At 42.6% G+C, this 25068-nt stretch overlaps 1 protein-coding gene across 1 annotated transcript in view; it reads right to left on the reverse strand.

The window, feature by feature from the left end:
- myocd (myocardin) overlaps positions 1–25068 on the reverse strand; it is a 60087-nt gene that overhangs the window by 16542 nt on the left and 18477 nt on the right. The window contains exon 2 of the mRNA XM_069156239.1: positions 6093–6158. Within this exon, the coding sequence (XP_069012340.1) occupies positions 6093–6158 (66 nt within the window). The remainder of the gene's footprint in view (positions 1–6092; positions 6159–25068) is intronic.

A 25068-nucleotide genomic window follows, 5' to 3' on the forward strand; every position in this document is an offset into this window, starting at 1 on the left:
GTATTTATGGGTTCTCTGATCTGCATGCTTCAATGGTCAGATAGCTGCATGACCCCCCCACACCTGTTCGGATATCGGGTGTCAGTGTGCCAGTGATTTTGTCCTGGCTGGTCAAACCGCATGACAACAACTTCTGTGTTCATCACGTGATGCACACTGACTTTTCACACACATTAGAAAAGGAACGTCCATGAGATGCTGAATGAACATCACTAAACAAAATAACTGGTTTTATGATCAGAATTTCATCCATTTGATTCAATAACATAACGAGAGACGAATGATGATTTATATTTTTGACCAATCAGTTGAGCGTAGAGAAACGAGGAAGTCAGCTGGTTCGTCCAGTGGAAATCTCGATGACGTGTGGTCCCTACACTCATGGACACTCATGCTTTTTGGGCCCAAAATTGCAGAAGCCAGTGGAGCATCCGAGCACCTCGTGTACCTCATGGAGGAAGCTCGGAAAACTTATTCTCCACTGAGCAGCTTTCATTCGAATAAATGAGGCGCATCTCGTTATCCTGTGTCCAGTTTCCTTTAATACATCCATGGTGGTGTGTGTGTGTCACCCATAGTCTGTAACTTTCCAAAACAGATGATTCAACAATCACACACACACTTCATGTTGCTATGCCAGCGGTGTCGAGGCGAGCAGGGACACAGACATTGTACTTTTCATTTCATATTTTCAACTCTCTTCTCACATGTGACACTTTCCATGTCTCCATTTTTCTCCTTTTGTGTGATGCTCCTCCTCTCTGATACTCCGACGGCTTTTCACACCAACCTTCCGGCGAGTCTGCTCGGATAGATTATAAATGCACTTGAGTTGTGAATTAGTTCTGAGAAACTGTAACCCTCCTCTTCACTCGCAGCGCCTCCACTGCCTCACTTAAAAGACAAGCTAATGTTTCAAGGTTGTTGCTTTTCAGCAGCAAAAAGACAAGCAGTGCATTCTAGTAATGCTCCCTGCTACGTGGCCTCCGGCTCTTACACTGCTCACTAAGAATTATGAATTTGAACGACTGCTCACAGATTGGATATTTGATTTTCCTCCTCTGTTCGAACAGCGATTTGAATCTTTTTCAGTAATAGCTCTATTTTTTTCTGAAGACAAGATCATGTAAGACTTTATTAATGTTACTAATTAATTCATGTTAATTAAAGTTACAATGCTAACAGTATATTTCTACTGTATAGCACAGTATTTCACTGAAGTAAAGAATAACTACTTCTGCCATCAGTGATACAGTGTATATCCTGACACATTTCACACTCATAAATATGATACAAATTCACATATGCTGTATTTGGCATATCATTTAATCTTTTCCTTCACTAACAAGTATGCTATTTTTTCTAATCTATCAACTAAACATCACACTTTTCATTCTGCCTGAAATTCATTGATTTTGGTTTTACTCCAGTCTGATGTTTTATTCTTTGTGGTATTTTCTGTTCTAAATACCAGATTTCGTTGTAGAATTAATTTTCTTTTAGTTGTTCTTTCATCTTATCTCTCTTCTTTCATCATATTGTTAATCTCTGCAGCGCTGCACTCAGCTGTCACTTCCCCAACAAACACTCCATCCTTCATCCTTCAATAATCAATATTTCTGTCGTGGATCAGGTCTAATATCTGCTCAGCTGCTCCGTGCCAGGACAGCCAGAGACTTTGAGTACAAGAACAATAAATGGAGAGCTGTAATTAAAGGGCTGCTGCGGGTGAGATTTCCGACCTTCCACAATCTCTCTCTGTTAAACCCAGGATAAATAATCAGAGTCGGAGCTAACCTGGCTTGGCCCACAATCTGTCCGCAGCACTCAGAGGACTGAACGCCCGGCAGTGAGGAGAGCACACCAAATCAGTTTGATTATCTGAGTGTATGAAAGAGCAACAGCACTTATTTGGTCAAATATAATTTTAGATGGATATTTTGGAGGGATGACATGAGATTCTGAGCCAAAAAGGAATGATACTGAGCTTAGTGCTGGACAAGTTAGGTCGAGTAATCTGTGATGAAAAACGGATCTGAAATGTGAGACTTCTACTCTTTAATGAGAAACTCTCAAATAAGGTTTTCTTTGAAAATAAGAATAATGTGCAAAATTAGACACTTGTTAACTGGATAAAGCAAACATTTTACTTAATGTTTCATTCAAATGTGATATCATCATTTTCTATGAGGCCAAGAGGAAGAAAAAGACAAAATGGCAGAAGTTATGGAATGATGAGGAACGGATGGAAGAAAATATAGAGAAGGAAGGAGCAAAATTAGAGTGGAGAGAGGAGCAGTTTGACTAAATTAAGGAAGAAAGAAAGAAATACAAAATAAATCATGGGTTAATAAATGGGATGACTAAAAAGATTAAGGAGGACTGTCTGTTTTGTTTGGAAAAGAAAGAAAAAGGGAATGAAACAAATCACACAAGAAATACAGATACAAGTAATTAGATAGAAGAAAGAAAGAAAGAAAGAAAGAAAGAAAGAAAGAAAGAAAGAAAGAAAGAAAGAAAGAAAGAAAGAAAGAAAGAAAGAAAGAAAGAAAGAAAGTAAGAAAGAAAGAAACAAGTGGAAAAGAACGTACATGTACATATGAAAGAAATATATAAAAAAATGAATGTAAAAAAGGTGGGGAGTTAAAAGAAAGAAAGATAACAAAGTAAGTACATAAGCAACAAAGAAAGAAAAATAAAAAAGGAAGAAAAAGAAGTAATGTAAAAAAGAGGAAGAAAAGAAAATAGTTAGAAAGAAATGAGGGAAATATGAGAAAACAATAAATCAACGATTAAATAAAAAAAAATATTCAGACAGAGAAAGGAGTGGAAGAAAGAGTAGGAAAGTTGACTTGAAGGTTGACATCAGAGTGGAGGTATAAGGGAAAAGGACAGATGAAGTAAAGCAAAATAGAAAAAAAAGGAGAAATGGAAGAAAAGGAGTGGTTACAGAGAGAAAGGACAATTTGAGGAGGGTAGAAATGAAAGAAGGCCACACAGATGGAGGAAGAAGGGTAAAACAGATGATCCAGTATGGCTGCATGTATCAACTCCTTTTCCTCGGGGGAGAAGAAGTGAAGCATCAGCTGCCAGTCGTGGTCACGCTGGCATCCTCGTGTGTTTAGAAGTCGGCTGCCAGCCTCTGTCTCAAACAGCCGTCACCGGTCGGCCTCGTGTGACATCACAGCTTTAAGTGTGTTTAAACCAAACTGCCCGAAAGCGTGTTCGGCTGCCGCTGCGTCGGCATCATGTAACATAATCTGGTGAGTCTGAGGCCGGTTTACAGACTGTTAAACATACAGTACACTCTAAAGCTCTACCTGCTGACTGTATCTGTCAAATGTAAACACGACACTGAGAGGTACGACGCAGGGTGCATTAGGCGGGAACTATTCCCTGTTTGTTTCCATTAAGGACTAAAGCGCTGCTGCTGAGGAAGTGAACATTTTAATGCACGAGTGCAGGCAGGAACAAAGCACCGTAAACCCGCAGCTACGGCCCGATTATCTTTATGAGGAAATATTAGATTGTATGTCGAGTCAGACCTGTGGCCAGCAGGCAGACAGTGTGCTCCCATGCAGGCGGCCACACGCCAGTCAGGGCTGAGAGGCTAGGCGGATTCTTCAATAGCCTAATAAACACCAGATGTTCCCTGGGTAATATATACACAGACCCTGCGCCGTGTCCATCTCCCCAGCAGGAATAACACAGCCATGCTGAGCCAGCCAGCATCTGAAGGATCACATCTACAGCAGCAGCATGAGGAGGAGGAGGAGGAGGAGGAGGAAGAGGAGAAGATGCTGTGTCGCCTTCAAAAAGTATATTTTTCTTGCGGGGCAGACATAAAATACAAAAACGCTGGGAGGACAGATGACGTTTTGACGAGTGATAAGACATCGAGTGTGTGGGTGTAAAGAAAAGTACCGACAAGCGACGCAAGTCCCACCAACCTCTTTGACATCTGCACCACCGCCTGCAATCAAGAGATAAACAGCCAATTGAAATTTCTTTTTTAAAAGAACGCTCGGAGCCCCGCTGGCCAATTGCGTTTCTCCTTGCTGCCTTATCTGTGACAGACTCCTAGAAACTGATAGGGCCTCGCCGGGCCTCTGGATTCCGTTCCCCCGCACACTTACCAGCGGTTTATCTGGAGGCTGGAGCCTCTGTGAAATGGCAAACGGTGCCAGAGATATCATTCAACAAATCCCTGGCCTGCAGTCCAAGTCCCCCCCCCCAGTCCTCTTGTTGTTCCTGCAGGCGAGGAACCGAAAAGAAAAGGGGGAAGAAAAACAACAACACGCTGGCATCGCTCCGTGCTCCCGTGTTTGCCAAGATGACACAGCTCTGCCTTAAAATTACAGCACTAGATAAGATCCCGGTTTCTAAGTGGCTGTCTGCTGTGTAATGTCTCATACTAAACAAACTGCTTTCTCATGACTATATTTATCATATATTTCTCCTGGCCACGTGTTGGGAGTCGAAGCCAAACAATATAGCGGCAAACATTACAGCGCCGCCCTGAAGGACACGAGAGGTGATAAATCGAAGCAACGGAGAAGATTTAATAGAAGGCTCGGTGCAGTCAGGTCTGTGTGTATTCATCACTATGACTAATGTGACATTAAAAGAACAAAGCCTCCGTCTTATAAATGGCGGCTCGTGCTCCGTGTTGTCGTGTTGCTTTGATGTGGCGCTGGGATGTAAACAGGTACCGAACGGTCGCTGTTTCCTCTGAAGGCCGAGAGCCTCTTCCAGCATTCCTCAGCGGTCATTCACCGACCCGTCTGCCTGCTCTCTGGCTGCAACCTCCACCTGTCTGTCTCTCGCCGTCTGTCGGCTGCATGTATCCACCTGCTCCCTCTACGTCCACCTCTCACTACCTGCGGATTTATTCATCTCTGTTTTGTCTCGTTGTTTTTGTATTTACAACTTGCAGCTTTTGTTTAAGTTCAGTCTCAATGAATCATTAACCTCACACTCTGTACTGAACCACGGTACAACCTGTGCTGAAGTTGGAGACAAGCTGGTGAAGACAGTGAAACATTTAGCAGCTAAAGAGCCAGATATTTTTCTCAGGAGTTGGTGGAGACCAAACCAGAGCTCAAAGGAGAATGTGTAGTGTATTGGCTTTACTTTTGTCAATTGGCTGGAAACACAAATCAAGATAAATGAGGGGAATATTGGTAAATACGTTTTTAGACATTGTGACTGTTCTGCTGCCCCCAAGTGGTAAAACAAGACTCAGTCTAAACGTAGTGGCAGGAAGCTAGAGGGCTTTTAACTTGAAACAAGGGCTTTTGGTTAGAAATAGAAACAGGAAGTTGTGGCATTTGGCTGACCAAATGGTGTACCTTCATCACTCACTCATTTGCGTTTATAGAATTGGTCCTGTTGCTGCTATCCAACCAAATAACATAAAAAACCCGCTGAATGCTTAATGTGACACTACGTACAGTACAATAAATTAGATTTATACGGCAGATCACCCAGATTGTTATAAAAACTATGCATATACTAACTTTTCCGATGGAAATTTTTTTATTTTAAAAGTTCAACAGCAACATCTCTTTTCAGAATCTCTTTCCAGTCTCCAACACTTTTAATAATCCACACAGCAAGCACAACTTCAAAAAAACAGTTTCAGTAAAAGCTTCACAACAGAGACATTGTTACTGTAAAGAAAGTTTGTAAAAATGTAAAACCTAAGGCTGAATTGCTATAAGAACCATTACACATTTTGGACTTTCATTGTGTCTGGGTAAAAGCAGAACACTTGTTTATTTTAAAACCTAGACAGATAAAAGCTAAATTATCTGAGCCACGAGATACCAGGCAGAACTGACCCATCACCTTTGTATCTTATTACTAATTGGGCCAAAGTGTGACGCGTTCCCTTGGTTGAGTTTCTCACACTCTTTCCCCTCCGTTTGTCACATTCTCACTGTAGTCTAATGGCTCATAAGTGGAAGTGTGTGTGTGTGTGTGTGTGTGTGTGTGTGCGTGTGTGTGTGTGCGTGTGTGTGTGTGCGTGTGTGTGTGTGCGTGTGTGTGTGTGCATGTGCAGCAGCTCAGTGTTGGAAGGCATTACTCACGAGGCATGATGCCTTGGTCTGCCAGCTGCTCTCGTGTCCTCCTCTGCTGAAGTCTTAACTGTAGGACTGAAGTTGGGAGGAGGAAGAGGAGGAGGAGGAGGAGGAGGAGGAGGAAGAGGGCAGATAGAGGAGAAGAGTAAAGAAAAGGGGAAAGATGAGGAAGAGATGTGGAGAGACAGGTGAGGGACAGAGAAAACGCAGGAAAAGACTCAGAATTCAACCCACTTTAAATGCTCTTTCAGAAGTTTCATTTTGCTTTAGTTTTACTTCACCTGCAGGCTGAAATGAAAAGAAATAGCTACCTGAGTCAATTTGTCATGATTCAACAGACACACATGCACACATATTGAATGTATGCATCTATGTACACATGATGCATTCAGAAAACACGCACAAAACAACGCTACTCGCTCACAAATATTTCTGTAGGCAGGATGTAGGGAATGATAAACACAGCTCCTGGCTTTTAAACAGATCTGCTCAGCAGTGTGTGGTCCGTCCGCCGCGTGTGCGCATGTTTCTCCGTACTGTGTGTGTGTGTGTGTGTGTGAGCGCGTGTGTGTGTGTGTGTGTGTGTGTGTGTGTGTGTGTGTGTGTGCGTGTGTGTGTGCGTGTGTGTGTGTACAAGTGGTCTAGGTGGGAGCTCCAGGTCATAAACACAGAGCCTCCTCCATGTCTGTTGGTCCGTCTGCGTCTGCGACTCTTTTGCTTTCTTTCGCTTTTCTTTGTCTGTGTGTGTTTCTCCTCCCCGCTGTTATCTGAAGGTCTCAGTAAGATCCCGGATCTGACACACAAGTATGAAATGTTCCTGCTTTTCTGCGAGCCTCTAATCACTTTCTGCTTGTCTCCCCGATTGTTAATTATCTCGCTCAGGTGGTTTATATTCGCGCGGCTCTGGCTGCATTTTATAAATTTCCTCAAACCCTCCAGCTTTGATGTAACGTAACGACTTTCTTAACTGGACGTCAACGCGCTCGGGCGCCACATCGCAGCTCTCTCGTGGGAGAGCACCTCCATTATGTAACACCAGGCCCTTCTCTTCATCTGACATCTGCTTTAGTTTACAGTGAGCAGGTCGTGACCTGCTGGTCGCAACATCACAGAGAGCAAATGCAGGCATTCATTGCTGACTGGAAGCTGACCAAACCATGTAACTGATACAACCTCTGTCAAGGAAAGTTTTTTGTCATCTGCTACAAGAATAAGCACTTTACCTACATGCAAGTTTGGTGTCTTTTTGTGGAAAAAGCCAGGTGACAGGTGAAATGTAACTGTTTTTGTCAGCTAATTCTTTGGTTTAATTCAAGAGCAGACTCCTTGAAAAGGGTCAGGAAGCCTCAATAAAACAGCAGCTGCCATATAATAGATGTTGGATGATTTTTCCTCAGAAAATCAAGTGTGCTGTGTTTTAAGCCTGCCGACAGCTTTAATGTCCATGCAGGCTTATTTTATCTCTCCGCTGCTCTACATGATGTTTACTGAAAGTTGATCTTTAATTCCAACAGAATAATAATTCTGCTACAGCAAGTGTCTTCCGGTTACAGGCCGGTGACAATTGAAATGTTACTGTTATTGTCAACTAATTTCATGGAGCTTCTTTGATTTTAATTTAAGGATTATTTTCAATTCTTTCCGTTAACTCAACTCAACTCAGCTTTATTCATAAAGTTTCCGTTAAGAAGCAGTTTGGTTGTTACATCTTTGGACTAAGACTTTGGGCTGAAACTTTTTCTAAAGTTTGAACAAATTTGAACAACACTTTTTCCACATAAACACAACCCATGTCGCTGAAACATTTGTTGTTGTGACAAGCTAACGAGACGTTATTTTCTGCTTCCTTCTAAAAAAGCCAAGCGAAAAGTCTAATGTAACTGCTGTGTATTATGTTTGCTGAGAGGTTATCAATAATTCTGCATGTAAAAGCACAGCAGCTGCCATAAAGTCTGCTCTTTCCCAGACCGGAGGGTCGCCTGTCCTGATTGCACCGTGTTCATGTTATAGAAAGTGGAGCGGAGCCGGGCTGCGTAATCACAGATCACTGAACCGCACTCCGTCTCTCTCACTGTTGACTTTGAAACTGAAGACATTTGTTTCAACTTGGGCTTTTTTGACAACAAAGGATTTACAAATCCACAGCCACATTTACATGTTTTCAGATTTATAGTGTAAATAAATTGTCATTTTGCCTGTTTCGCGGGGCTGAAGTGGTGATAATTACACAAGCCAGCGGAGTGATATTCTGATTTATCGTCCTCCTGAGCCGCACATGCTCGCAGCCACCACACAAGAACGAAAGAAAGTAATAATAACACCACGCTTTCACACTTAAACTCCAACAACTGAGCTTAAGAGGCCGGTTGCATTTGTTACATGAATTCTCCTGAACTTTCCGTCAGCACAGGCAGGAATGTGTTCACGACAGATGTATGAGTGTGACTGTATAACTTCTGATAAACAGGTATTTCTAAATGAAGTATTAGGTTTATTTTAGTCTGATGCCTCTGCATAAAGTGAAAATCCAACTTAAAACAGGACTCACATATTTTATTCCTACGGTCTTGGACAGTTGAAGTCAGATTTGTGAACGTGAGCCAAAAGCCTGTATGCAGGTGAGCCAACAGTCCACCATTAAGGTCCAGTGTCTGGAGCAGCTCCTCTGACAGCGACTCAGTCAACAGTGGGACGATAGGGTGATGCAGATCTGTGTTTAAATCAGGTAAGTGATGTATCATGTGTTGTCCTTCGTTGTCAGCGAAGGGTGTCTTATTACCTGCTTTGTCAGAATCTTTATCAGACATATAAAACCTGACACACTATTGGAGTACATGTAATCTGGTCTCATAAGCGATTCTATCCATTAAAGGGTCGACTAATGTGACGAGCAGAGTTTAATAAATGACAGTTGAGGGTGTTGCCTTGTCAAATGATAAAATTTGAAAATAATCGCTTGTCTAGTGCTAAAACTATGCGTGTTAGTGGATGTTGTTTTCTGCCTCATTATTGTGACCAGCTAATGTAGGCCATACAAATACATTTGAAGTCAGGTATCCAAGATTTTATTTCTACATATTTATATATTCTCATAAAACTTCCCAGATAAGTGTATCCATGATGCATGGCTCACTTGTTTTCTCCATTTTACATTAGCTAAGAGAATAACAGCAGGTTATTTGGCGGACAGTGGGTCATGCACATTTTCCAGATGCCCTTCATGGGGTTAAAAGCTTGTAGTCTTTCTGAATATCAATTTACAGATCATAACAGATCACATTTTTCAATTGTTCCCTCATTTTGTTTGAATTTCCAATGAAATGTGACAGCTCAAATGAAAAGATATAACAAGTAACAAGTAGAATGTTTATAAAACCAAGACGGCTAGATTCTGTATAAATCAGTTGTATAAAAGATACCAAAATAATAATAATCACCCTTTTCTTTTTAGTTCTTTTCAGTTACTGCGGTGACGACAACCAGTAGTCTGGTGTTGGACAGATTCTAGTGTGGGTGTGGTAGCTGATACGTAGCAGGTGTTTCGTGAAGGCAGCATTTCTGTGAAGCGCTTTTTTTTGTAATCCAACATGTGGTTGACACCTTGTAGTGTCAGTTTAACTCACATTTGACGGCCTCAGTCACGTTGTTATGTAATGGCAGTTAGCCTAAGAGCATGGTCCACGACCGTTTGAACTGTTAATCAAATCAGTATGAGAACTAGTCAGTAACACACACACACACACACACTCACAAAACATTCTACGGTCCACGGGGAGCACTTAAATTAGATCTTTATCGTCCCTTTTAGCTCCAAACATGCAGCAGCAGTTCCCATGGCTTTGATTATGTTGTTCAAGCATGGTGCAAAAGCAGCGACAACTTCTGCTGTTCACAGGATGCTGAATGTAGCGCGAGCTGCCGCAGCTTAAAGAAAGCTGTAAATCTCAGACAGCCAGATCGTCTTGGGCTCCCCCTGTCATCAGCAGTTATCACACCGAGATTTACGGCCAATTTTACTTCGCTTACGCACCATATTTCACTCATGCTCTCATAAATTCACCCGAGCAGTCATGTTTGGTTGTAACTTGTATCACCCGGCATTAATCCCTCTGACTGTAACATCAAGCAGACTTTACTATAAAGACAGTCTCGACATCTGTGCCACATTAACCGGCGAGAGCACGCGGGTTAGAGCAACACAGACCCTGAGCCACCTTCGTGAAAAGCCTCTGCCTGCTTTCGAATGCAGCAAATCCATCCTCTCATGTTCCCCAGAGCACTGGGGGTCATTTCCCACTCCGCCGATGTGCTCTAAACATCTCAAAGGAAAAGCATCATTTAGTCTGCCCATTTCAGGAACGCAATTACAGCTCACAGGGAAACTGGAAGTAAGAAGCTGAGACACGGTAGCTGCTGCTTTGTACATTCACAGCCGTGTGAGCTGGAGGCCTTTTTATATGTCAAGTTTTACAGCTGCTTTTGTTGCCACCATCAGTTATATTTTCCTCAGGGAGGTGGCAGTGTTGGTCAAACTAGACATACTGCAGTGGTACAGTGCAAACTCACATGGTCTGGCTCAGAAAGTACCTACAAAATATAGGCTGTTAAAGTGTGTGTCTGAATAAGAAAAGGGGTAGTGATTGAACTAAAGAGTCTGTCTGTGTGTGTGTGTGTGTGAAGGCGATAGATGCACACAAACCCCCAACATCTGATGTGTGTAAAGGGTGAGTTTAAATCAGTGCCGAAGTACGTACCCTCCCTCCCTCCCCTCTTTGATATGCCCAGGTACACACACACACACACACACACACACACACACACACACACACACACACACACACACACACACACACACACACACACCATCAGCTTCCAACGCAGCCATATTTAGATAACCTCTGACCCCTCTCTAGTGTCTAATCTCCCTTCATCAGAGCCACAGTACGAGAAAGTCCGGCCGGCTCCCCTCATCAGCAGCAGCAGGTCAGCGGCTGGCACGGAACAAGTGCACTAACCTGCCCGAGAACATCACCCTCGCATGTCGTGTGTTTAAGAGGAGGAACATCAAAGAACACGCCCAGCCATAAATCCATCACACTGTGACGGGGTGTGCTGTCAGGCTCGGTACTCGGGAGGATTTCTGAGTTATGCTGGCCTCCCTCTGGTATTCTTCGTGCCATCACATGCCAGCCGTATATTACACACACCTGTCACTTGGCTGGTGTTACGGAGGCGCACATCATGAGTGTCAACACAACTCACTCGCCAAGACAGATGAATGACATCACGTACACAGATGTGTACGTACGCATGCAGTCGCATGTAAATGCAGTGTTGGCAGACAAACTGTTTGCAATAAACACCTGCACACAAAGAGTGTTCACTAATAAAGCTGAGCGTGCATACACAGATTTTAAAAAAAGAAAGTAAAAAGTCACATGTCAGTCATCACTGGACTTACCTGATCTAAACTTGCTTCGTATCAGTATGGAGTGTTCAGAGCCCAGAAGAGTCATAATGCTTACAGTACAGTTCCAGTGTTCAAAAGTTGCAAAATAAAGTCGCACACACTCGAGAAGCGACACACACTTTGGCTCCAGCGGCCACCTCTGGAGCCCAGACTGAGATGAGATGGAGCTGACCCGGCCTGCCTCATCAACAGCTCTAGAGGAAAACTAGTATAAGAAAAAAAAAAACGTTGTGTGTCTCTCGGCCACTGTGAACACTTGCAGTCTTCCACTGTGTCTGTCCTCTTCTCTGCTCTCTCTCTCCCAGTAGCTGATGTGGGAGTGTGTGAGTGTTGCGGGCCTGATGAGGCTTTGGTCCCATCTGGCTGAGAGCTCTGAGCAGGGCCAGGGACAGCACGGAGAGATATGCCCTGCTCGGGGAGGGGCTAACCGGCCAGGGTTTCCTCCTAGCTCCGCCTGCCAGAGCCCCGGAGGCAGGACAGGGCTTGGCTGATGACTTCTTCCTCCCTTGCCACCAGTTTAAATATATCTGCCTATCAGCCCTGCTGACTGTCATTAAGGGAGGAGAGAGGGAGATTTAGATGGGGAGAGAAAGATCAAGATGGAGACTCAGAGGCAGAGATAGTGGAGCAGCAGTACAGCCAGGAGGGACAGAGTGGGAAAAGCAGGATTGACAAGTTTCACATCTTGCCTCTTTCTTGAATTCCATGTATAATAAAAACAATGCATTCAATAAACACATACATACTACACTTGAACTTGTATTATAAAAGTTAAATGTTAAATTATCAAAAGTCTTCGCTTGTTGCAGATACAATATTCCCAGACAATCTTCTAGCATATGAATATACTTAAAGTATATTCGTTTTGGGCAAATATCTTAATTTAATGCTGCACTAATGTTAGAGGGACTGCTTGCAGTAACCTATCTGACGCTGCATTCCCCTTTAAGCTCTGTGGAGCATTTTAGTAACGTTTGTTTCGGTTTCATGTCTTGCAGCTGTCTTGTGCTTTGGTTCTCGCACTTTTATCTACCTCGTTTCCAGCAGCAACAAGAAGCTGGTTTTTTTTTTTAAAGCCCAGATAAACCTATCGAACCCTACAGGCTCAGCACTAAACTGCAGACAGACACATTTGGGAGCACAAATGGAGCATTTAGCAGATTAAGATTCAGAAATGTCTCTGCAAAAGTTGGTGGAAACCAAAACAGAGCAAAAAGCAGAGGGAATATTGGAGTATGTATCGCAGTGCTAACTTGAATGCCGACCAAATAATTCAATCAAGCGTATCCACTTGAATTTCCAGATGTTATCAGACCAAGGGGATCAAATTCTGATATTGAAACAAGTCATTTCACGGTTGCTGTGACACTCAAAATAATGTATCTTTCTTCCAGCCGCAACAGTAGCCTACAGCGGAGTCTGGGATGTAAACACGTGGACAGTCTTTTTGTATTTACTCTCACTCGCAAAAGGAGGGAAAAAAAAATATTCTCCCCGCAGGTTTAAATTAATCAAAGTGACAATCAAAGAACATCCCCTTTGATTTGAGGTATGTACCGAATCACAATGTGTTCTGTCTGTTGAAATTGAAAGTATGTGTTGGGATTATGTGGGTTTAATAGAAAAATTGTTTTAACGTCGAGTTGTACTTATACTTACTTATAATAACAGATTGGTGTTTATGATAATCACTACATCACTGATGAAAAGTAAAAGGTGTCTTGCATATGAAATACCACTCTGTGTATCACTCTATCAGCTGATACTTTTTGCTCATATTCACAGAGTGCAGTAAGTGATCGGTTGACTTTTGTCAGTCACCCAGCAGCAGCAGATGCAGGCAGTTTATGTTATCATCAGTATTATAGATAGCAGATTCTCCAGCCTGTATTCAACAGGAGATCCTCTCCACCAGCTCCCACATAGCAGCTGGACATTTGTCAAACTGGACTAAGCTCTGTGCCCACTCTCCTCTGAGGGCAGTGTTGGTCAATTGCAGCTCTTATACAGCACAGAGCCTCTATAATGTCTGTCAACACAGGCTGTCAGCTGGACACGTCAAGCATTTCTCTGCAGTTGTTTTTTCTTCAATTTGACTTGAACGTTACATGGAAACCAACGCGATGCATGAAACTAAAAACAGCAGAAACAGTCTGGCTATCTCACATAAGGAAATGTGGTGGGAATGTCATTTATGTGTCCTTGTTTTAGTTGTACAACAGGTGTCAAAGTGTGTGATGTCTGTTGTTCCAGAGAGCTACTGTCTCGCTAAACCCAGATTAAAGGGTTCAGTGATTACAGCTGAGAATGTGGGGAGGCCAAACACCGAAATACAGTACGTGTCGCGGTAGCGTTTTCACTTCCTGTCCTGACACTGTACGTGAGTCCGTTGAAGAAAATCGTAATATCTTATTTTAGGATAAACTCCTTACTTTTCTTATCCAAGATAAGAAAAAGGAGTCGAGCACCATTTTATAGATTGTTTAAGTTGGCCCAGCGCCAAGGTAACTCGTCTCGTTTTTTCATGTGAGCTATTTTTTTTACCTTGAGCTGAAGATGATTTCCGAATAGTAGATTATATGGTTGTCGAAATCTTCTCTCAAATAATAACCAAGAGGAATCCAGAATCTAGTCTAATCTTTTAAAAGCTACACAAATCAATATTTATTTTTTACAAAACTGGAAAAACGATGATGATGCAGTGAAGGGCGTCACTCATCGAGAAAATCTGCGAAGAATTATCATCACCCAACTCACCTGCTGCTCTCCAGGACCGTCAACAAGTTTCACTTTACGTAATTTTTTCATTTGAAGTAATTTTTGTTACATTGAAGATCTCCGTTTTTTTCAATTTAAAGAAATTAAGGAGCTATTAAGGCTTCATTTTGGGACTTTATGTCCCAGAGATCCAGACACTGTTGTTTGTGTGATGGTAGTTGGCAGTTGGTACACTGTTTCATACGCGGGTGAGCTGAGGAGGGATGTTGTGTTAGCGCCAAGCTACCTCTCTGAAACAACCACTTCTGAAACAGGATGGAAAACGTGTTTCTAACTGGGACTGCTTGTGATTTTTTTCTTGCAGTGTTGCCAAAGACGTTAAGTCTGTAAAACTACAAATGCAAGAGCCACACGCTCAATCACCGTTGTGTTTCCTCATTTGACAATAGGTAGTGATTGTCAAATATTTTTTATAACTGATTAATATATTTAAAGCTGCACTGATCAATACTTTCATACTAACTGTGGAACAAATGACAATGTGTATCATTAAAGGAGTCTTGCTGTGCTCTTCTGAGCGTTTTATTGTCTTTCAGCCTATTGTTATGGTTCAATTTCACAACGCCTACCAATTCATTAACAGCAGCAGCAGGTAGCAGTTTTTGGAGAAAACGTAAACCCATTGCAGACTACCTGCCCAGCAACTTCACAACGTTCGCAAATAGCTGGTGAATGTAGTGGAGCTACGATAAACAGCCAGCTTTGTTTCAGAAGCTGGTGGAGACCAAAACAGTGAGCGAATATTGCTAAATGTGAATGTGAGTCCATGCTTGCTGGTTTGTGAACCCATTTGTTGCAGTGTTGTTTTTGAAGCTTGCTGCCCTGTCCAGTTGTCTATAAATAATCTATTGATGCTGCTATTTAAAAAAATCAGAGCAATCAAAAAGTCATGTAGCGGAGCACTTTCTCCAACAGACTCTTCCAGCTCTGCTGCCACAAGGACAGATACAGGAGATCATTCCTGCTCACCGCTATTAGACTGTACAATAAATCACCTCTGGTTAAATCCATCACCTAACAATAATACCGTTGGTTGTATGTTTGCTGCTTAAATCTTTAATGCTGCTGTCGCGAAACAATTCCCCTTGTGGGATTAATAAAGTATCTCTCTCTCTCTCTCTCTCTCTATCTCTCTCTCTCTCTCTCTCTCTCTCTCTATCTATCTATGTTTTGCATTTGAGAAAAGTGTAGTCTTATTTGCAAAACCAATGTATCCAAGAAATTACTTAAAATTGTACTATAATTTTACATTGTTTTTTTTTTCTCTAGCTTTTGTATTTCACCACAGACACAAAGGTTTACTTTCTTATTTCAAAGTTTACGTTGCTGCATCAGTAATGAGGGATCAAGGTTGTAGTGTAAACCTCTGTGAAGGTTACCATTACATAAAGAAGCGTAGAAAACCACCATCCCAAATGGTCTAGTTGTTTTGTTTGATTTTATTACATTTGTCCAGCTTGCACAATGTGAAGTTTATTTAAATAATCTGATTTTTGGTCTTCTTCTTTCCTCCATTTGACCTTTTATAATTTGCACATCACTATTTATAGGCTCGTCCACCTAGACTTTGGCTTGGAACTTTTTATGCCACCAATTTCCCACCCTGCCCCCTTTTCAGTTTGCTAAATACGAAGAGAAGTGTGTGATCCCTGCAGGTCTTTCCTCCACATTGTGTAAAAGCGACAGAGTGCTAATCAGTCATTGAGAGCTTTGTCCAGCAACAGCTCACTGCTTCTGTCTCGCCGCTATCCATTTTAACCTCTTCACACCATAAACACTGCTTGGCCTTTGTTGCTGAGGAGCCTCGACACACCAGCGAGATGCGCGCACCAAAACATATAATAATTTAATGTAACAAACGATACGGCTTATCTGTTTGCTGTTAGCCCGTGCGCTGATGTGTGCTGGAGTGAGCTCCAAAACCCCCACAATACTCAAAGTCAAATATTTACATAGAAGCTGCTCGGGCTGCAAATCTGCCACTGACATTTGCGGGTACATTTATCTTGTTTGTGCGGTGAATGAACACACACAACTTACACAGGAGCACGTGTACACACACACACACACACACACACACACACACACACACACACACATGCACGGCGGTCCTGTGTCTTAATTAGCAGGTGAAAGTGCTTAAAGGGAAGGTCTGTCAGAGAGTTTGACAGTGTACACACAGCGTCTCGGACAGATTCCTGAGGAGGTCACCCAGCCCTGGCTTAATCCTCCCCTTTAATTGGGCCCTATGTCAACGGACGTGACAAGTCTCATCTGACCTGTCTCGAGCTGCACATGTGTGTGAGTGTGTGAGAACAAAAAGATCACACTCACATATTAATTAGACAGGTCTGAGTATACATTTTGTACATTACATACGATAAGCGTGCAACACAGTGTCCCATGATGGTCGAGAACTTTTCTCTCTTAAGTATGATACATATTTCAAAACAATGCTCCTGCAATTATTTTAATGTCTTCGCCTGGACCCTGTTGAAAACCCGCATTCCATAAAACAACAGAATGTGTTTATTGGCCAACTGTGCAGACATCTAGATCAAAAAATGACTGTTGGTGTTTTGTGTGATTTCTTGTGTTTTAGATAAAACAGATGTGACCAGCTAAAATGGCCAAACTGCACAAAATATCATAAAATTGATGTCTAGACAAGCAAGGCAGTTACAAACAGTTATTACGTACGCGCCGTCTGGATGTTTTCTTAACGAGATCGTCACATTGGCGGTTGCCGTCACTTTCAGTAAATGATGAGTCAGTGGTATGGAGGAACCCTTCCCGCTGATAGGAGCAGTCACGTATCTGAAATGCTTCGAATAGCTCTGCTCCAATGCCATGTGTGGAATCCAGCTGTCCCTCACCCATTGGTCTGAGAGTGTGACAGAGGAGGAAGTGCTCTGGAGTGCAGCGTCCAGTGTCGTATAAATGGAACATGTGCTGAACAGTGTGTTGGCCACCCCGTGGGACAGCTGTTATGCTGTGGGACATGACAGGAACACTAGGAATGTTTATCTCTGTCATCCTTCTGTCTTTAACCCTCCTTTCTCCCCATCCTTCCTTCCTGTTTCATTCATTGGAGGGTACACGCAAACCTTCAAACCAGTTGGAACCCAGCAGGATTACTTGCCTTGACTACGAGTCTTTTGGTTTCGGGTAATTGAATGTCCTTAAAAAAAATAAATTCAAGCAACACCTCTACAACAAAGCATCAAATTAGGCAGGTTTACATTATTACCTCATCTTGTGGCCCAGTCTGGTAGACTAGCCTTGTATGAAAGTCTAGTTTTTCTTTGTTTCAGACCTCCTCTTTGCTCAGTGATTTAAATAGGTCAGTTGCAATGTCTGTTTTTCCAGGTTGAGAAACAATCACACAACAACCCATTATCACAGCAAAGCCTTAAATAGACACACCGTCTACATCAAAGTGTGAGATTGCCACGTTTTGGGCTGTCTAGGCGTGAAAGTTACACATTTTAAAAGCGTAAAACGTACACGCACATGAGTGTCATTTGACTTGGGATCACGTGACCAAGGTCCCGCGACAGAGGTTTTAAGACCAAGTAAACATTTTTTTTTGGCAGCATTAAGAGGAGGGAGAGGTGACTTGCTCACATTAGTCACAGACTGCCAGGCAAGACAATGACCCAGGTGGTGATAACGTTTTTCGTGAGTTGTTTTAACTCCAACCATGTTTTTATTTTTCCTTAACTCCAACCTCGTTCTTTCTCCTTACCCCAACCATGTGTTTTTGCTAAACGTTTCATTTTCCTGTAAATCACATGGCTCTAAGCAGGCAGTAGGTTTCATTTTCGCCCAGTGCTGGAAAACGCGTAACTTTCACGCCTAGACAGGGCAAAGCTTGGCTATCTCCCGTTTTGCTGAAGTGTACCGGCGCGTCTATTTCACGCTTTGCTTTGATACCAGACTGCACACAATCATAGGTTTGGACTCAGAATTAGAAATGGGTAACTTTCCGACATAGCTAGCCAGAAAACCAGCTGCATCGATGAAAAATAGCAGCAGAAAAATGACCTCATAAAAGGGGACAACGGTGGAGATTGAGGCACTTGTAAATATTGTAAGTCGACTTACACTAATAACAACTCACAGTTGGCATTTCGCAGGGGTGAAAACCTTTCTCGTCCCTGTAGATTCTAAAGACAACTCTACACTGCCTTATTGGGGCCAAAAATCTCCTTCAATCTCCTTCCTTGTTTATTATCTTTGCTAGTATGTTTAAAGGTTTGAATTTGGTCCCACATAGCATTTGTTTGTTTGCTCGTGTTGCCTTTGTCGGTGTGGAACGCCTCCTTTCACAAACCTCTCCTGCTTGGATGCTGTTGTTTTCAATGCAGTAGTTGTTTCTTTAATAGAATCCGTTTCTATTTGGATGGTGGCGCTTATATTAGTAACTTTTGTTAGCAGGCGATGCAACCGTTGTTGTGGGATTGCACTGGAAGAGGAGGATGGGAGATAAGGGGGCTGATAGAGCGTGGGTAAAGAGATTGTTTCACAACAAGGTTATCAGGTCGGGAGAGCACAGGATCTGGGGGGGGGGGGGCGTGGGGGGGGTCTAGGAGGGTGCACTGTGTGTGTGCATATAGGTAAGTGTGTGTACATGTTTTTTAAGAGGCAGACAGCGGCCTCTGTGGCCCCAGAAGCACCAACCATCAGTCTGTGCTCTATTGTCTTAGAGAGCAGCTCTGCTCTGGTCACCGGCTGTGTTTTGGTTGATTCTCAGGTAAACAAAGACATTTAAATAACCAATCAAGACGTTCCAGAAAGACACTTTACAGTCCTGTACTAGTGAGGCTGAACTGACTCCAATGCAAGTTACAGCTGTTAGCATTTCTGGTTAACAAGCTTACTTCACTATCTGTACAGTACAACTGTAACCGAGCGTTACATCCGAGGTTTCTTTAGCCTCATGACTCTGTGGGCTTACGTTTAGGCAAAAAGAGCCCAATTCATGACTAGCGCATTACGCAGCACTACGCTGTATAGCAGTATAATATATGTGATGCAGTTTAGGCTGGGTACTGAACTTTGATACTTTTATGGCACCCACCAAATTATTGCAATACTACTTACTGTAAGTATTAAAAAATGCTTTGTCACTCCTTCTGATTAGTTTTGTGGTGGTCCATCTAAAAATAATCAATTTATTAATTAGATATTAGCCCTCAAAAAGCGATATGTTTGGGGGTGTATCTGTTTGATTGACAAGTTAGTTTCACGATAGGTGGAGGTTGCAGTGTTCTTGGGTTCCCAATTAGATCAAGTCAAATCCACCCTTTGCTCCTCCCCCTACATCCAAATACGGTCACTTCTGGCTCAAAAAAGCCAAGATGGGGACGGCTGAAATGCTGAACTCAAGGCTTCAAACGGACAGCTCACTAGTTTATAGAACATCGGTCAATTGTAGCCAAAGAAAACCACCTGGGTTGCACTCTTTCCTCTATAAATGCATGAAATCGATTTGTACTGTTATGTGTAGGCTAATGTAATCTTTATTTTGTTAAAAATTATGTTATAAAGTTGATATCAAAAAAGGAGTTCAAGCATCAGAATCAATATCTGTATCAAAACTTTTTTTTACGATACCCAACTCAACCCGTAGTTCATTTCTGTGCATTTTGCATCAGTATTAAAATGAGCTTGATGCTATGTTTTGGAAGCTATTATTCATCATTTTGCTCCAGCGGAAAAAAAATATTGAAAGCCAATGCAATGATGCAAGCTTAGCTGATGGAAGTTGGATTAGATAACAGAGAGACTTGAGAGTGATTCAGTATTTTATCAGCACCCAATCAGCCTTATCAGAAAACTGAGGGGTTTCTCACGACATTAGATGGCTGGCTGAAAACAAAAAGACAGCAGAGAAAAGTGGAGATTGTGGAACACAAACAGAGTGAGTGAAGCATAAAGAATACGAGAGAGAAGAGGGCACGGAGCAAGAATGAGATTGGAGGAGACAGAAATATACTGTGAGAGGAGAAGAAAAGGTGAAACAGGGTGGGAAAGAAAGAACGAGACGTGGACGGAGCCAGATGTGGAGTCAGGTTCAGCGTTTCCCCTCCGCCTCGGAGCTGCGGTCTATAATGAAGAAGTTCCAGTGGGAGCAAGCCCAATCCAAACCAGAAGTGACAGAAAGACGAGCTGGAGCCAGCAGCCTCCCCTCCTGTCTCCCCTCACATCCCTCCTCTGTGCTCTCTCTCTCTCTCCATCTTTATCTGGTCTGTGGCTCGGTCACCTTCACTCTGTGTTCTCTCCTCGGGCCTCCGCGGGGTCCGAGCGGCGCATGTCTGCCGCCAGGTTGGAAATGTCAACATGTTTGAGAGACATCGGCGCTGCAGCCAATCTGAATGGAATCCCAAAACACAACAAGAGTGTGAGGGGAAATGGATTTCTCCACGTCATGTGAAAACCCAAAACACAGAGGGGAGATGCTGTTTTGTGTTTTTGTGGTTGTTTAGATTTAGGCAATTGACTTTGCCTCCGCTAGTCTGCCGGCGCTGGCGGGAGGCCACGGCCGCGTGGGCAGGGGGGAGGGGCGCACGTCTGCGAGGCTTCAGCGTAGAGACGGGCCAGCATCACCACAGCTTAACTCTAACTCCTGCCTATTACCGAGGGCTATGCGATGGCTTTATGTGGTATTCCCGAAACTTCACTATCAGAAATTTAATAACTCAAAGTCTACTTTGTTGTTGTTAATGTGTGTGTCCGTGACTAACGGGCCAGATGAAAGGCACATCAAGAAGAACCACCGTCTACGCCAAGCAAATGTCTTTCATCAGGCTTGACGAAGTTATAAAGAGAAAACAATTAACAATTAACAAATTTGTGTAGTTGAAATCGGATGACTGAATATTAATTGAAATAATTCCAGGGCAGACAGTTTTATTGTTGAGAATGGTGGGAAGATGATTGGCTGTGTTGTGAGACATGGTGCAGAAACACTGCCACTGAATTTTATAAATATAATTCACAAATCACAGAAATCTATAGTGGCCCTGAGAGTTAAAATCACTGCAAATAGACAGGCCACAAATAAATTAAGAAAACAATGATACAGAAAATCGCTGCGTACATCGGACATGTTTCCAGGTTGCACTAAAATGTGAGGGACACAGCTTGAATATGCTTGTTGCCATGGGGACGACCATCACTCACGGGTATTGGAAAATGAGCTATCCTGAAACTTTTCTGCACTTTGTAATGCCACCATTTTCACTGTAGTCTTTCCTGTTTGCAGCGTGTTTCAGTATTTGGTCGTGTAGTTGTGTATTTGCAGTGTTTAAGTGTTGTTGTTTTTTCTCAGTGCTGCGCCACTGTTGTCAAACTGGTGAAGATGTTTGCTTCATTTCTCATGTCTTTTTTCAAGCTTTTAACTCTCACTTTTCATGTTAAAGTCTATGGGTAATATAATCAGCCACCCAAGTGCAATTTTATTTGTATATCACCTTTTGTACATTTTAGTGCAATTCGAAGAACTTTACAGGTGATTAGATGCTCATAAGAGCTCAAACTTCAGCAGTAAAACACACCAATGCACACAAGAAGAAAATTAAATTGGTGACAGGAGCATAATAAAACTAATAAAAATTCCCATATATTGGAACATGATGGTTACAGCTCTCAATTAAGGAGATAAATTGAACTGCTTTGCCATCACATATTTTTTTGTGTGACCCAAAGCTGTCAATGTGAGGAGACATAAATGTGTTTTATCAGCCTTATATCCCTGGAATATCAATACCCTCCTCTTTCCATTCAGCCACACATACTGTGTTCATGTTGTGCAACATGTATCCATGCAAAAATCCAAACTATTTGAATTTGCTTTACGCTTTGATTCTCATGAAAACCTGTACAGTGCCACTTACATATAAAAAAAAAAAAAAAAAAAAAAAAAAAATCTGAAAATAGCCACACATGTCGTGACTATTCAATTCTAAGTCTGTAAATAAGCACCCTAGATCTGCATCTCCATCAGGACTCTGACGGGGAGTCACAGTGAAGCGGACCCACCACAGCATCATTACAGAACTCACGGAGGACATAAAGAAAAGACCCACTAATGCAAATATTTAGCTCTCTGACTCTCAGCCGGTCCAGCACTTCTCAAACGGCCTGGCTGAAATGGCCTGTCAGCCAGTACATTCTTTCTCTCAATGAGCGCCGAGCGGAGCCATGTTTTTGTTGGTATGACCCCACCCCAACCGCCCCGTCCTCCCCACAACCTTCCCCCACTGACGTCTGTTTGACAGAGTGAAACATGCTGCTCCAGACGCTGATACCAGGTCAGATTTGCGTGCTTGAATAAAAAACTAACTGACTGGAGTTCATCTGCCATGTAATCTGATCTGGGACCAGCGTTTGAGGTGGTTGACAGACAGAGAGCAGAAACAGGGGTTGCCACGGGCCACAGACTGATCCCTGGGTACAGAGCTGGTATCTGCTGGGCTGGACTCCACTTGACCCCTCAGGACCAAAGACTTATTTATAGGACTGTATTTGTGTGTGTGTGTGTGTGTGTGTGTGTGTGTGTGTTTATCTGACTATGTGAGCACGTGTGTCATATGTATGTGTGCATGTTCACCCGGAGGGGAGTACGTCTTATCAGCACCATGGAGCATTCATCAGGAGTGACATTTTCTGCCATTCTGCGTTCAAACCAAACACTCGGGTGTGTGTGCTATCTCCACTCGGCGGGATGTTGAGAGGCCTGACTTATGCGACTTGTCAGTAAGAAATTATGCTATCGTCACGCTGACCCATTTATTCGGTACGTTGCCGTTTTTATTATTTTTCCTGCGATAGGTAATTTGGTCAGACAAACCTTTCTTTCTTCCTCGCCCGATTCCAAAAGCTGAATCAACAAAGGGGCACCAACGGCTACATGGCCCTGCTTGCTTTTAACACCCCGGGGACCCTCAGTGGGTCGTGATCAAATGTTGTTCTAAGGTTCTGAAGGGGGTGACATGTGTGCTTTCTGTTGTCTTTTTTTCCCTATCTATGTGGTTTGTGCTGTGTGTGTGTGTGTGTGTGTGTATGTGTATGTGTGTGTGTGTGTGTGTGTGTGTGTGTGTGTGTGTGTGTGCGTGCGCATGTTCAGCGCACCTTTCCAGGCTTGGTGGGTTTGGAAACTGTCGTGATTGAGAGTAATGGGATAAAGCGAAGCTGATGCTGTTGATTCAGCTAACAGGATTGTGAACTGTGGAAAACTATTGCCTTTACCTCATTGGTTATGGTTATTTTCATGCCCTGGAGGCAGCCTGGGTTTGGAGTGGGGCGGGCGGTCTCTACTGAGGGGCCGGAGAGTTAATGGAAGAGACAAACACAACTTAAAAAACTCACCGATGGCAGAGTGCAAGTCAGAACTTTTTCAATTTTATTTAAAAAAAACAAAAAAATCGTATTTAAATCTAACACTTATAAACCACGCAATGTACTGGATGTTGTCTTTCAGTCAGCCAGCTATGTGGTTTGAATTATATGTGTACGTAGAATAAGAACAGTAGGTGGATGGTTGTCCAGGCTTGGACCTTGTCACTCCCCACAAATAAACGCCAAGCTTAACACAGTGGAAGTGGGGAGTGATGATAATGACTTCCCCCTTTGGAGGAACATAAACATGCCAACAGGTGGACCCTGGGATGGAGATGCGTTACACTGATGAGCTGAACATTATGAGTACCTCTGCCTAACATGCTGTTGGTCTCAATAAGACCTGTGGTAGGGTCCAGTGCTACCTGGCAATAAGGCAAGTTCTTTAAATCAGGATTCCAGTTCATTTAAACCTGTTCTGTGTTTCACATTAATGAGCCACAGACAAAGAATAATTCCTTGTTTCTTGAAAAAACACTCGCAGCAAAGTATCTGTGTTGGAAGCAAAGTAATTGAAAGTGAGCATTTATGTAATTATAACTTCTTTCTTTTTAGGAAAGCTATATTGTATGATTATTACAATCTCAGCCTTTAAAATATGAAAGTGCCTTAAAGTTAGAATCGTTACAATTTAATGTTTAATTTAATTGCAATTCATCTGAAGTTAACCCGAGTTGCCGCTTATGTTATATGGCAGATTGGCTTCTGCATCATCACAGCTACCTGATTCACATCCACTTTAAAAGACAAGAGTCAGTTTCATTTTTTATATTATTAACAGAGTCAGAAGGTTGCTTTGAATTATCTAGCTCATCCACCGTGCGTGTCTGGGACTTTGCATCGGTCTGTTCATGAGCGCTGTGCCCGCTGAAGCCACAAAAATAACCGCGTCGGTTGCGTTGCACTTAAACCAGGTTTGAGCTGGCGCAAAACGCAACTGTGATTTTCCTTAAAAATATTACACCAAATTTGCACTGCATTACCGTCACAATCCTTAGTTGCACCGTTCCACCCATCTCATCCAGCCGAGTTTAATCCTGAACCACAGAAAAAGCTACTCGATGCAATCGTGGAAAAAAAATGCCCTTATGCTGCACAAAAATGGAAATACACTTTGATCAGTGCTTCGACCGGCTTTGCGCCGGTACAAAAGTAGGGGCTAATGAAAATAAAAAAAAGACTGAATAAGGAGAATTCACAACAGGACCTGCTATTAACCTGCACAGATAGGGTATGAGGACTTGAAAAACCTGAACCTATCTTTTAATTTATCGGTGCACAAGCAAGAACTAAATCTCAAATCATCAGTTGTACTTCCAAGTTATGTTAACT

Source organism: Embiotoca jacksoni, unplaced genomic scaffold, assembly GCF_022577435.1.
Source record: "Embiotoca jacksoni isolate LCO1_2020_lvr unplaced genomic scaffold, fEmbJac1.0.p SCAF_20, whole genome shotgun sequence".
Classification (NCBI taxonomy): Eukaryota; Metazoa; Chordata; class Actinopteri; family Embiotocidae; genus Embiotoca; species Embiotoca jacksoni.